Genomic DNA, 15,573 nt, shown 5'->3' on the forward strand with positions numbered 1-15,573 from the left:
AGTGATCCGCGGAGATTTTTCGAAAACGAGCGAAAATGGTGAGTAAAGATGCTCGCAGAATGGGAATAGTACATTACATAACGAGGTATATATGTATACGAGTATATACGAAGTATATATACGTATCTAGGGAGAAACTATCGAGCTTTATGATTCATGGTGCATCATTTTGTACAAATAGAGTAATCATACTTGTCTACATATATTACACATATTTGAATTACTATTATGAACAATGGATGTTAACAAATGAATTGCAAAGAAAAATATTCTGCAAGTAATAGCTAAAAATATAGCGTTGAAATATTTGAATAGAAAAGCTTTTATACAAAGATTTGCAAAGAAGAGAAGCTCGTCATTTTATATGCAAGAAAAAGCGTGTATACATAATTTGTTTTGATTTTGAATATATGAATAATAACGAGAAATTAGTTCTACACTTTACATGCAATTACGACACCACTTAAAGTGATATGAAAGAGATCCTATACATATCTGAGAGGTTAAATCGTTCATGAAAGTATTCTCCGAATTGGGTGTACCGATTCGTTTCAAACATTACCACGTGAATACGGAGGCTCTAAGGTAGGTCCTGTAACTCAGGGAATTTTTTTATATAAAAAATGTATTTATCATGAACCAGAACCAACATGGCGGGGTCCGTGTACGTTTTTTATTTTTTACGCTGTTTGAAGGTTTAGAATCGAAAATGAAGAGTTTCAGGACCTAACTCGAACAATTTAGAATACTGTAAAAATGGAATATTACAGAGTCAGATAGGAACATATGCAAGATACATAAACCAACGATTGCGACAAACTGCTGTCCCGTGGGTAACATCTTTTTGGAGCACAAATTTAGTTGCAGTTAAACGTCACAGATGGCGACGTTGGTCCTAAGCAGTCGTAAGGGTAATGAATTCACAGGATTTCGACAGATTTATATTGATTTCTTAACGAAAATGGCACATGGAACGCTTGATTTCATATAATTCTCAACGTAGAGTGTAACAGACTTCAACATAAATAAAAAAGTTGGTAACGTGACACGTCAGTTTATGTTAAGGGGATGTGAATGTGGCATCCGAAAGGTCCATTGTTCATGAAACTTATCCACGAACTGGATGTACCGAATCGTTTCAAACTTTACAACGTGAACATGGAGACTATAAGGAAGGTCTTGACACCCATGAAGTTTTATTTTTTATACAAAATTTAGAAAATACCTATAAAAAGAGAAATGAAATGATTTGATAAACCCAGTTCAGAGAAAAGTTTCATAAATGAGACCTCTGTGTCGCCACTTTCATATCACCTTAAGGTAAAAGTGGCGACGCTATTAAGGTGATGTGAAAGTGGCGTCAAAGAGTTCTCATTCATGGAACTTTTCTCCAAACCGGGTGTACTGAATCGATTCAAACTTGACAATATGAATATAGAGGGTATAGAGAAGGTCTTGAAACTCATGTCAATTTGAATATTTTAAAAATTTGTTATAAAAAATGAAAACTCATGAGTGTCAGGACCTTCCTTATAGTTTCCATGTTCACGTTGTAAAGTTTAAAACGATTCAACGCACTCATTTCGGAGAAAGTTGACTTTTCACATGCCACTTTCACATCCCCTTAATACTTGAGTATTCAAAATGGCATTAGCACAAAAAAGGGGACAGATGAATTTGACTCTATCGACGTCGATTAAATTTCTCAACGCCTTTCATAACCTTAATCACCTTAATGCGTGCTGTAAGATTTTCCTTATCAAGTGTACTGTAATCACTTATACGTGTCGGACACGTACTACAGTTTACATAGATTATATCTTCTTTTTTATAACATGTGACATTTCGCATAGGTACGGTAATTTTAGCTAGTACATTAAAATTGAAAGTAGAATGGATAATATCAAATATACTGATTGAAAAAGGATAATATGCTATTTCTAATGATTGGTAAGATAAAAATCAAGAAGTCATCTTAAGCGGTATAATTGTTGCAGTCATAAGTTCGTGGAGAATTTGAAACGATTGTAATGGAAATGTAGATGAGATTTATCAAAATGTAATGAAGGTTTCTTAATTGTCATCGAAGCCCTTTGGTACTAATTTTCTTGTTTTATAGGGAACGTTCCGCGCTGCTTGTCCGACAAACCTGATAATAATAAGCCTAGGGAGAACTGCGTGTATTCAACAGATGAAATTCCGGCAATGCAATTGTTGAAGGACCTTCAACCAATTCTGATGCAAAAAGCTGCGGCTGCAGTCTGTGATGATACGAGGGGATCGCCTCCTTATCTAACTGACGAAGATATCGAAATGCTACAACCAGTAAAACTAGTTTGACTCTTCATCGACACGACTCAACTGTAAGTTAACCGTGTTTACAGAAGAATATCTATGCATGTTGCAGACGAACGTCAAAGTCAGAGAGGATCTGAGAAATGCTCAACTTTTGGCCTTTAAAAATCCTGAGTGGAGGATTTCTTTCATTGAATTCGATGAAAATGATTCTGGAAATGAGAAAGTCTTGGATTCGATGGTAAGGATACAACGAATTTTCATTTAAAATGCATTTCATTATTCTTACTTATTATTATTGCTGCTACATTTGTCACATATGCTATTACATTTTGATTTAATGATTTCCTTGGGTTGTGTAATGTTTTCGGTTTCTTATCGAGAAAATGTTCTGAAAGTTGAGCAGTTATTCACTCGAAATGCTGAGGCTCGGGTTCGGCTGTGTCCACCTCTCGAGATATTTAAGGTGAAGTGAAACACGTCGAGGAACTTGATCGACGTCGGTAAAGAAGATTTTTCTAAATGCCTACGTTGTCGACGTTCATTTTTATATTGGCAGCTGTGTCGAATTATATTGGGCATTGTAGTAAGTGGCATACTTCACCTGTAGTTTTCGTGCAATGATTATAAAGAAATCGGAGTAAAATTCCAGAAATCCTCTCGATTCATGGTTTCTGAGGTTCTAATTGATTGCAGAGGGATCCCCTGCGCCATCTGTGATTCCCTTGTCAACTAAAAGTTGACTTCTAGACCTCATATTACCATCGTTTTAGCGTAGAAACGCATAAGACACTTTTCTTGCCTTTATTCCGTTCAAATGCGAATTTCTCGATTACTAGAGTGTTATAAATTGCCGTACAACTGTCCTGACCCATTCGTTTCTCATATTAGAGCCTTCGATAAGTGAATATCGGTCGAAATATGAGAGCTCGACGCTATTTTGGTTTTGATCTACGCTGAGTTAAAAAAACATTTGTTAAAAAATCCAAATTTTGAAAGTGTCAGGATAATTCCTAAGTGCTCCTTAGTCACGTGTCAAAGTTTCAGACGGTTCGATCCAATAGCCTTAAATAAAAGTGTTATATTCGAGTCGACTGATTTAAGGGGGGTTTCACTTCACCTTAAATTTGTTGTATAGTGTACGATGTGAACGAGGACGAAGCGAGGAATTTTGGGTCCCGAAAATTTTCTTTTCTTTTCTAAGTTCGAAAATAATTCCGTCGTAATACCAGGAAGTACACATTACGCTAATTTGAAATACTTTCAAATTTTTTAAAGATTGTAAAAAAAGGGTTAAAAAATAGACTTTGCATTGTAAAGGTAAAATTATACCTGGGTATAATTTATACACCTGATTTTCTGAGATATATGTCATGAAAGAGAAATTGAATCAAATCTTATTCCGTTAATACTTTCTAGGAATATCTAATAAAAGTCGGTGATACACTCGGTTTAATAAGATCAATTAAACTTATAATTTTTGATGGGTCAGATAATATTTCGTTTGTTGCAGGAAAGAATAATTGAAGCTCGAACTAATCATAAACTTGGAATGGTAATTTTGAATCCTAAACTACCTTTGCAGTGTTTTATTCGGATAAAAGTATACACTGTGCTTTCTTACATGCTGATCATAAGCCTTGGTAAATTTCTTACTGACTCCTTAGTGAATGACGTTAATTAAATATGTAATTGCACGTTTATTTTTATTGGTGATTTTAATAGGATAAATGATCTTATAATTGGCGCTAGTAAAATCATTCTTTGCAGCATTCAGTCTTATTTTTTTTTCCGAAGAGTTGCAGGATAATATTTAATGTCTACCGTCATATTTATTTTGGCCTCTCAATGTCATCTACATGTTTAATTAAGGTAGAAATGAGTCTTAATTAAATAACTTCAGATATCACGATTTTGTACTCGAGTCTTGGATATTGACTGTAAATTCGTATTTTTCTTTTCCCCTTGGATACTGAATAAGTTTAATAAAATTACTTGGCTGTAACTTTACAAATAATGATTTCATTCATTTTAACGATAAGCATTAAGCGGAATTTGAATTTTATTAGTACAAAAAATACACTGAAATCTGTTACACCAAGTATGTCAAATCCAATATAATTTGGTGTGCTACAATCACATAATTTATTAATGAACAATAGTTTTTAAGAATTAGGTATAATATTCAATCAACATTATCTTATTACTTTTTCCGCTTTTAAAACGCAACCATGTTTCAAACACTTTTGTTTTAACAATGAACAATGAACAATGAATGATGAATGAACATTTACTAGTTTTTATTCTAATTTCTGGTTTTGAATAGGGGAAATAATTTTAGTTTTTTATCAGTGATGGGGAGACCGGGGCTAATTGACCAACTTTTTCGATAATGCTTATTTCTGAGCGAGATAATGAGAATTTTCGAATACTTTATACATCGGAAAGGAAAGCATACATTCAGGTATAATAAATGCAATCCAAGATTGTAAAAATCTTTTGTAAACAATTAAAGAAAAAGTTCCTCAACAGGTTGGGGTAAATTGACTCGACATAATAATAATAGATCTGTGTGATGTCCGTACACATTTTAAAAGAATAAGTTTCAAAATGACAAAATATTGTTTTTATTATTAGCAGTAACAAAATACGCATTTATAGATACGTATTAATTTTTTTAGATTTTTTAACGATTTACTTAAGCAAAATAAATAATAATAGATCTGTACGATGTCCGCACACAATTTAAAAGAATAAGTTTAAAAATGACAAAATATTGTTTTTATTATTAGCAGTAACAAAATATGCATTTATAGATACGTATTCATTTTTTTTAGATTTTTTAACGAATTAATTAAGCAAAATAAAAGTGTTTTGAAAAATTGTTTAAAAATGTTTTTTGGGTTATAGTTGGCGGGTAATCAGGATTGTATGAACGATTGGTTAACTTACGATTATTCATAAAGAAAACGGACAACACGTTGTCCAATTAAGTTAAAAAACAAAAAGTTATTAAACACTGGTCAATTTTCCCCGTGGACCATCTTGTCCCGGTCTTCCCTATTTATTGCTAACACAATTAGTATTACACTGGCAGTAAATGTCGGCAAATCTTTTACACAAATCATGTAGCCGACAAGAATATAATCCAATAGCATTCAGGGACTCTAGGAAAATGATTACGAAGTATGTTTAATTATACATTTTTGCGTATATTTCCTACTTCATTTTTGTCTAAATAATAGAATTTTTCCAAAGTTTAAATCTTTCATCATTAAGGTGATGTGAAAGTGTCGTCGAAGAGGTCTCGTTCATGAAACTTTTCCGAAGTGGATATATCAAACCCTTTCAAACTTTACAATGTGAATATAGTGGCTATAAATACGGTTTTGACGCCAATAAAATTTCTATTTTTGTAGTTTGTTTATAAACATTAAAAGAAAAATTTGTATAAAAAAGCATGAGTGTTAGAATTTTTTTTTATAGCCTTCATATTCATGTTGTAAAGTTTTAAATGATTCGGTACACTCAATTCTGAGAAAAGTTCCATGGACGATTGAACCCTAAAATGCCATTTTCACATCCCCTTAACGTGATATGAAAGGGTCTTCTGCATATCAAAACGTCAAAATATTTATTAAACTTTTCTCCACACTGGGTGCAAAGAATCATTTAAAACTTTAGCACGTGATTATGGAGACCCTAAGGAAGAACGCGATGCTCGTGATATTTCATTTTTCACCAGAAAATGAAATTTTGGTTCTAGTCTAGGCTAAATAGAAAACAATTTGTTGTCAAAAATGAAATTTCACGAGCATCGCGTTCTTTCTTAGGGTCATCATAATTACGTGTTAAAGTTTCAGATAATTCGGTGCACCCAGTTCTGAAAAAAGTTTAATAAATATTGTGACGTTTTATATATATAGAATGACCCTTTCATATCGCCTTAAGTCTTTTATGCATGTCTAGTCAAATAATCCCTAGTAGCACAAAATATTTGTCCTATATTTTCTATATATTTAACGAATATCGTACATTTTGTAAATATTCAGCAGACATTTGAAATATTTGTAAAACGTTTACTTTAGAATATTACCTCTATAATATTTATATAATATTAACTCNGTTTATAAATTATTGAAACTAAATATGTCATTGAGATTTTCAAGAAATATTTCAAATATCTTCGAACGAAATCTACAAGAAATCTTAAAAAATTTGTCGCTTGAGAGGTTCAGCAAAGATTACAAAGAAATATTTAGAAATTATTCTATGCTACTAGGGAATGTACAATTTACTAGTTGAGAATGGTGAAACAAAGCCATACAAAATAAAGCATTTCGAGAGTGTTCTTCTTATATGTAAGGTTACTTTTAACAGTCTTTTTTATGTCAATGGCGGGATATTTATAGGAATTTTGACAATTGTCGGGACTCAAAGGTTAGTACTTTGGTATCTGAGGTACAAGAAAACCACAGAGAGAGAAGTCTTTCAACTAGTCAGCGAAATTATTGGAATGGTAGAGCTGCACCATCAAAACTCGCTGATGGCTAATCCTAACAACACGAAGGAGACTTATCTTGCGATTAATCATGTCCGAGACAATCTCATTCCTCCGGAAAAACGTAAGAAGATGGTTCATCTCTGGGAGAAGGCCGTCAAATTCATTGATGAAAACGAATCCAGGTATTAGTCAAACTTCATTTGTAATAAAGTAAGGAATAGTATTCAGGTATATCAATATACAATAAGTGAGTCATGTTACATTTTTCACCATTTAGTCCTATTTTCCCAGTATCTATACAAATATCAGAAAATATTGGTTTTAAAACAAGTAATACCGTATAAAATATTTAATTAAATTGCGTTGTTATATTCTAAATTTGTTGGAATTGCTTTTATAAATTTGTTTCAAAAGGATGCTTCCGATAAGATAAGGTCTTTTGGTTGATCTTATAAATTGTGGAATGGGAAATATTTTGGTCAACTTCGTTGAAGAAAAAATATCATAGAAATTCATTATTACTTGTTTATTTACTCACAAACAAAACATACGTATAATTTTGTACGGTCGTATTTTTACAGGGTATAGTGGCGATATTATTATTAATTTACTTATTGAATTTTCTTCCTTTTGATTCTTTACAGAGAATCTTTCCATTTTAATCATTATTTTTGTTTATAATAGTTTGAATTGTATCGATTCTGTAAAGTACATTAGTATAATTTCTTAATTTTAGGCTCCGAAGGGAAGTACAGCAGGTGGCGGGAGAAGAATTTCACGTCTGGCGCTGGTTGTCGTGTAATAGTCTTAGTCCTTCTAATTCCCCAATTGCTAATAAGAAATCCAAAGTTTGGCAAGGACAAGCATTTGAGACAATGGAAGGTTCTGTTAACAGCTTGACGTACTCACCTACTCCCTGCCTAAAAATCCGGCATATGTTTGACCCAGACATGTAAGTATTTTAAAGTTGGTTCCAATTTCTTGATGATAATATGTATGACCGTAGATGCCATAAATAATGCACGAACTATCCATAATTTTAAGAGGATATGAAAGAGTCAGACTATATGTATATATGAGAAGTCAAATCATTCGTGGAAGTATTCTCTGAATTGGGTGTACGGATTCGTTTCAAATTCTACCACGTGAATATGGAGGCCCTAAAGTAAGTCCTGAAACTCATGAAATTTGATTTTTCATCAAAAACTTATTTACATACCATGGACTAGAACCAACATGGCGTGGTCCGAGTACGTTTTCGACTAACACGTGTTTTTAGAGCAAAAATTTAGTTGCAGCTAAACGTCATAGATGGCGACGTTCGTTCGTCAAAATATAAACAGTCATGAATTCATGGGATTTCGGCAGTTCTACATCAATCTGTTTATCATTACTTTCCCGAAATGACATATAGAACCCTTCAGTTCGTATAATTCTCGACGTAGACTGTAAAAGACTTCAACATAAATATAAATGTCGGTAATGGGACGCGCCAGCTTATGTTACAACTTGAGTATTCAAAACGCAATTCCCACCAAAAAGGGTATATATGAATTTTACTTTACCGGCGTCGATTAAATTTCTTAGCGCCTTTCATATCCTCTTAAGGCCCCAATAGAGGTAAGTCAGCCATTTTGAATTAATGATGTCCAAGGCGAGAAAATCACGTAATATTTCCAGCTGACATTTTACGAAACGGATGACATTTTCCAGTAAAGACTGAAACTCGAAGAAATTAGATATTCACGAAATGTGACAGCCGGTCAGATTTTGACGGATTATACACTACAAATCAAGATAGCACTTTATCAAAAGTGTCCTGTAAAAGCAAATGACGGACTTATAAATTGTAAGTCAATAATCCAACAATTACTGTAACATCACCACGAACACGGACCCGTTGACACATTTTTCACATCCACTGATTATTTCGGCATTGATGACTACGAAAATATTGGAGGACAGGTTTTCAATGCCTCAGACAGCATTTTTCAAGTCTTGAGCTTGGGACATCTACCATCAGATGGCAGACTAGAACTTCAGAAGTGCCACATAGCTGCCAATCACATATTGCACAATGTAAAACCATATTTTATTGAAGAATTGTTCTTAAAGGAGAATATTACATTATTTTCTTTATGTGCGTTTTCACACCTACGAGAGCTGAAGCGGGGAAATTTCGCACCCAAAAACGTCTATACAGGATGTACCTTGCATATCTTGAATGGATAAAATCACAGCCTCCCAAAAATATAATTTCCCTTGTGGAGCCAAATGTTTTAATTAAGTGTCAGAAAATATATAAATAACGAGTAAAAATCCATATTGGCAGCTCACGAATCTGTCATGACGGCCCAACGTGGCGTCTGACGTTATTCATTCAACACTTACGACATTGTTACACAGAATTACTAATGAAAATAAAAAAACGATCATACAGGGAAAGTTGTACCCTTGTCAACTTAGCGCTCCATCACTGACAACTGCTGTTGAATGACCAAATTCGACATTTTTGTGAACATGCGAAGCTGTGAACGAGGACGTTTATCACACAAACCGAACGAATTTCCGCTACTAGTTGTACTTCGTCACGTTGGCGCGCTGTGGAGAGTAGTCATGGTGGTACTACGAATAGACGCTGCGTCATGAGCTGTGACGTAGCAGTGACGTCACGCCAAGCGGACTCCCTTGCACTTTCACCCTTACCGCGATTTTCTCCTGCTCTCAATAGTAATGGGGTCACTATTGGTAAACAAAACGAATGACGTCACTGTTACGTCATAGGTGTTGAGTCGGCGTGTAACGTGGATTATCGCTGGCCTACGTCACGCACTCCCAATCTTATGGTCTACCCATAATGCCCTCAATGGGGAAGGCACGCACACAAGACACAGTGGTGAGACCATACGCGAGCGTGTGTCACGAAAGAGTGAGAGGGCATTTAAAGAGAGATACACGTATCACTGATAGCGAGAACGGCCATTACAAAGTAGGAGAGGCATACGTACGCGAGCGTAAATCTTATCACCTGAATGAAAATCCTGGTTTATTACTATATACTATACTATATACTATAGCAGTCGACGTAAAAAGAGGAAGATATCGAGCACCGCCTTTAGAGTTGGATGAACATGCGGTTCGCGAGCATAATTGATATCACCTGAAGGAAATGCTTCGTCTTATACTACAGTAGCTGGTAGAGTACGCTGAACCATGATGCGTCATGCCGATAAAAGGTTTAATGAGAACAAATGAAGGAAACCGGGAGAACAAGCGGAATATGCTGTTTTAATTCTATTGATATTTATTATTATTTTTCAATGAAATGATGAACATTTACATAAAGGTATAGAGTTCCTTGAAAACCGTTTCGACGAAAAATGGACGTTCCGGAGATCTTGCGTTTCTTGAGTTTCTTGAGGCCCCGATGACGATGTCTCGTAGCTGATCGCATTTTTAGCTGAAGTTGTTACGCATTATACCCAAATACACGTTGATAGCATCGGCGAATTGTTAGAGATTTCGAAATCGAAGATCCGCAGCAAACGGCAGACTCTTTAAGGGGATGTTGAAGTGACTTCTCAACAGTCAATCGTTCATGAAACTTTTCTTCAAACTAGGTGTGGTGAATCGTTTCAAACTTTACAACGTGAATATGGATGCTGTAACGAAGGTCCCGACACTCATGAAATTTCATTTTCTATAACATTTTAAAAATATCTATGAACAAATTTTTCAAAAATTGAAATTTCATGAGTTTCAGGACCTTCCGTATATCTTCAATATTTTTATTGTAAAGTTTGAATCGATTCGGTACGCTCAGATTGTAGAAAAATTTCATGAACGAGACCTCTTTGATGCCACTTTCATATGACCTTAAAACGTCGAGTGTGGGTTTCTTTAAAATGACGGTGCTTAAATTTCATTAAAAAAAAAATAGTTTATTTATCCTAGACTAGAACTAAGATCAGATTTTTTGTGAAAAACTGAAATTTCACGAGCTTCGCGTTCTTCCTTAAGGCCTTCATAATCATGCGCTGAAGTTTCAAATGATTCGATTCACTCAGTTTTGAGAAAACTTTTATAAATATTTTGACGTTTTATATATATATAGAACGACCTTTTCATATCACCTTAATATTTTCATAAGATTTACCCTACTTGTTTCTAAATTCCTGACATATTGGTTATGATTATCGTTGAATTGTATCGGTACTGTGTCTTAACAAATATCGCACGTAGCTATTTATTTATTTATTTATTGAGTCATGACCTCGATAACAAAAATAGATACCTTTTAATTATTTGTACCGTAACGGAGTTTTTACATTATTCCTTTTTTTAAAGTGAATTCGAGGACGACTGGGAAGTCAAAGTACAGGATGCGATTCTCGAAAAATGCGGAGAAGCTGTTGGAATTCTCCACATTCGAGTAGATCGCGGCAGCAGAGAAGGATGTGTTTACATGAAGTGTATGTCCCAAGAAGACGCTGGTAAAGCTTATAGAGCTTTACATGGCTGTTGGTTTGATGGTAAATCCCTAAAATTATTGAATTGCAGTTTGATTGGTTGAGACTTACTATAAATTTAATCAGAAGTTGTTTGGAATTTTAAACTTTTAAGGTGAAGTGAAACACGTCGAGGAACTTGATCGACGTCGGTAAAGAAGATTTTTCTAAATACCTACGTTGTCGACGTCCATTTTTATATTGACAACTGTGTCGAATTATATTGGGTATTGTACTAAATGGCATATTCCACTTATCGTTTTCGTACAATAATTATAAAGAAATCGAAGTAAAACTCCAGAAATCCTCTGGATCCGTGATTTCTGAGTGCCTAGTTAACCGCAGAGGGACACCTTGTGCCATCTGTGATTTTCAAGTCAATTAAATTTTCACTCCGAAACTTCGTATTACCATCGTTTTAGCATAGAAGCGCATAAGACACTTTTTTTGCCTTTATCCCGTTCAAATGCGAGTTTCTCAATTACCAGAGTGTTCTAGATTGTCGTAAAATTGTCCTGACACTTTCGTTTCTCATATTAGAGCCTTCAATAATTGAATATCGAACGAAATGGGCGAGCTCGATGCCATTTTGGTTCTGGTCTGGGCTAATTTAACAAATTTTTTTAAAACATCCAAATTTTGAGTGTCAGGATAATTCCTAGGTGCTCACAAGTGTCATGTGTCAAAGTTTTAAACGGTTCGATCCAATACCCTTAAAAAAAGTGTCTTAATCGAATCGACTGATTTGAGAGAGGTTTCACTTCACCTTAAATTATATCACCTGAGTCTTTGTTATTTATATAGTTGTTATGGTATTTATAAAACATCATTTGGGTGTCGAGACAATTGTTGTACAATTTGAACGTTGGGCTTATTTCTTGGAATTGAATAATGTTTTAGGACACTTGGTCACTGTGAAGTACCTGCGATTGGAACGGTATCACGAGCGATTTCCAGATGCCATTCACTGCTCCATCCCTTTAAAGCCAAGCAACAATCAACAGCTCTCTATGCAAGCGCACTACACGGTTTACGCTAACAAGAACAACGATAACTGTCCTGTGCCTTGAAATAGTGCTGTATCTTTTTCGTGATTAATGAGATCCGATTGATTAGGATCTACGAGACTATTGACCTCCTGCGCGGAACCCGAGTTCTAACAAGAATGTATCTTGAAGTTTGCAGAAACCATACTCGTATAAGTCTAGGGATCGGTCACTAATTATCGTATCACCATGTTTTTCATGTCCTTAGACACTACAGGGTATCAGGAAATTCATAGTAAGAAGAGAAACAGCATTATTATACACAGAGATGATCGGAGAGATGTTTCACGTCATTGTTTGAAAGGGAGGCACGGCCCGCTGGCGCCCTCTACACCTGTTACACCTCTGTAAAAATTGGAACTACTTTCAAAGGGGAGAAATCTTCGTCATCGGTAAAACAGGGTATACGTGGGTGCTGCGTCGTAATCTCAATCATCCAAGCGTAACAACTTTATTTGGTATTCGTAGTCTTCTTTCCCAACCTACGTTGACCCTGATACTAACAACGAAAAGGTGATAACTTAATTCTGTCGATGCTGTGCTCTATTTGAAATCTGCAGACGCGTTTTTCTTTACCGATAGAGAACATTTCGCCCCTTTGAAAGCAGTTACACGACGCTAGGGAGCCGTGTAACTTTTCGACAATGGCGTGAAACATCTCCCCGTTCATCTCTGTTATACATAACCCATCGACAATGGGATTACATGTAACGGGGTTATGTTTTTTCTTTAATATCGAATTAACCTGGCTCGTAAGTCAGCTAATAAATAATGCTGAAGTAAAATGGCGCAGGGTTTTCCGAATTTCTGGATATCCCGTATATGTATATGTGGACTAAGCATTCCACTTATTTATGTATGACAGAGTGAAGTTCATGTTGGGCCACGCGATGAAAGGCACATATAATTAACCCCTTGCAGTAATTTCATTGGTCTGACTCGCGATAAAAATGTTGAGTTAAACATGAACATCGCGAGTCAGACTCTCGTGATCACGATTTTTTATGAAAAGAATTTTTTTAATTCGTTCTACGAGTATCTTTCCTCTCAATTTCGACTCGTTTTCCGAAAATCTTTCAGGATCACTTTAGTTCGGATTTCCCCGGACTAATTTGTACGGCAAGGGGTTAAGTATATGCGTGGCACTTGATATACCTTCCTTATATGTATAAAAATAATCGATACATGTTTATTATAATAAACTTATGACACATTTTCCCAGAACAGAAATTAGATAATTATAACTTCAGTGACTTGTGTACATTTTTAGTTATATTCTCACTCCAATATCTTTATAAAGTAGTATCATGTCTTTTGACGGGCGTACGGTACAACAATGAATGATTCACACTTCTTTTTAAGGAATGTTATATGTTCATGTATATATCGTCTAAGTTGATATCGCGTAATTTTATATAATGAACACTTAGTATGTCTCCACTATATAGTAATACTTTTCGGACATTTAAGTTTATCCTCGAGTTTTATAAGAAACATAACAGATATCATTTCTTTAAGCTCTTCTTTGTAAACATTATTTTAGACCACTGACATGTTTTAAAGCAATGAAATACCAGTTAGTAGAATGTTGACAAGTCGTAAGTCTGTGTATATGTACTGTTTCAGGATTTTTTCCCTTTCGTATGTACAAAATGTTAATAAATGTTGTCAGTAGCCATCAAAAGTATGTTCCGAGATGGATATTATCATCTGTTAATTTAAAAGATAGGAAGGATTGCGGGTATTAACCCTTTACACTCGATAAACGACTGCCGGTCGCTACAGGCATCTTCGAGTACAAATAGTTCCAAGTTTTAACGTTAGAGGACTTACGATGTAAACTTTCTACTAGACGAAGCATTTCTAGAAAGCGTGCATGGCTCGTCATCAAACTCGTCTTGTAAATTATAAATCATCCGTGCACCTAATGAGCTAATTTACGTATTAACCGAAAAGGCTGTAACTGCACTTTCCAATGGGTGTAACGATCTGCCTTACCCTCGCGCAATAATGGAAAATATTTTAGACAAGTATTTCATTCATTGAAATAAGGAACTTTCAGAAGAAATATTTTCTTGTACCATGGACCGTAAAAAGAGACGATTACGTTTATCTTATTCGATACTAAGTACAGTTACAATCTGTTAGCGAATAATCGGACTAATATTTTTGAAGCACTGTCAAACTTGGTTAATTTGCGGACTTAGTAAATTGTGATTGCAGTAGAGGAATTTTTATCATCTACATCGTTACTCCGGCTTAAAGCAAGAATGTTTCAATGAGTTTAAAACCATGTACCGATAAGGAACGTAGGCACTATATGATCGTTTTCACTACGGAATTAGGTGATCTAATGTACAACAAAGAACCACATAATTGTAACAGGATCTGCCTTAAACAGTAACGATGAGCACTTTGAAATGGCCTTCCATTTTCTTGGATGGAATTGTGTCGAAAAATCGTATTAGTTTCATGCTCAAGCGAATATGCCGAATTGTGAATAACGCGTTGGTAGATTAAGCCATGTACACGCTTTATCTTTGTCAAGGCATCCACTAAAGTAAACTATTATAAGGATCGTCCATGTAGATAACTGAAAGAAAAGCTGTACCTTACGCGCATTCACCTGCGAACGCACGAATATGCACTTGTGGGTGCATTGCGTATGTTAACATGTGTGTATGTCACACTTGGCGGAAATATAAGCCCGCCACGCATAGAAAACAATAAAGAAAGAGGTATCGCAAGCGAGATTGGGATGATTTTAATAGCAAGCTTGCGATTGATTTCCCATGTCTGTTATTTTATAAATTTTTCTATGTGCAGCGGGCTCTATACTTAAATGATAATACACGCCTCCATGTGAATGCGAACGCTAATGCATATCGCATAGTTGAAAGTTAAGATAGAACAATTAAGAGCAAACTATATATGAAACTGGCGGCTAAGTTATGAAATGAACTATCAATAAAGTACATATTTGTCTACTTAGGTCTTTAATATAATCCGGTACAATACAACCGTATGGTTAGTAAGAACACTAGTTTTCCTTTTCGCCGCTAGAGGTCAGGTCTGCTAATGGTTCGTTATGATGCAATGGATTTGCGTAACGGTACCTTATTCATTTTTATAATTAGCACAGGCACAGCCTGGTCGTTATTATTTCTTTTCATTCCGAAGGCATACAATAAGGATGTAATTCTGAGGTTAGTAATTTCAA

General features: G+C 35.0%; 1 protein-coding gene across 1 annotated transcript in view; it reads left to right on the forward strand.

Moving 5' to 3' along the window:
- Window positions 1-15,340, forward strand: part of LOC105704076 (inner nuclear membrane protein Man1) — a 29,567-nt gene extending 14,227 nt beyond the window's left edge. Inside the window, exons 5-11 of the mRNA XM_012432965.1 lie at window positions 2,120-2,325; window positions 2,408-2,536; window positions 3,809-3,938; window positions 6,708-6,981; window positions 7,536-7,751; window positions 11,147-11,331; window positions 12,208-15,340. Coding sequence (XP_012288388.1) covers window positions 2,120-2,325; window positions 2,408-2,536; window positions 3,809-3,938; window positions 6,708-6,981; window positions 7,536-7,751; window positions 11,147-11,331; window positions 12,208-12,377 — 1,310 coding nt within the window. The 3' untranslated portion in view covers window positions 12,378-15,340. The remainder of the gene's footprint in view (window positions 1-2,119; window positions 2,326-2,407; window positions 2,537-3,808; window positions 3,939-6,707; window positions 6,982-7,535; window positions 7,752-11,146; window positions 11,332-12,207) is intronic.
- The last annotated feature ends 233 nt before the right edge of the window (window positions 15,341-15,573 follow it).

This window comes from Orussus abietinus, unplaced genomic scaffold (assembly GCF_000612105.2).
Source record: "Orussus abietinus isolate OABI.00-Male unplaced genomic scaffold, Oabi_2.0 scaffold84, whole genome shotgun sequence".
NCBI classification, from domain to species: Eukaryota; Metazoa; Arthropoda; class Insecta; order Hymenoptera; family Orussidae; genus Orussus; species Orussus abietinus.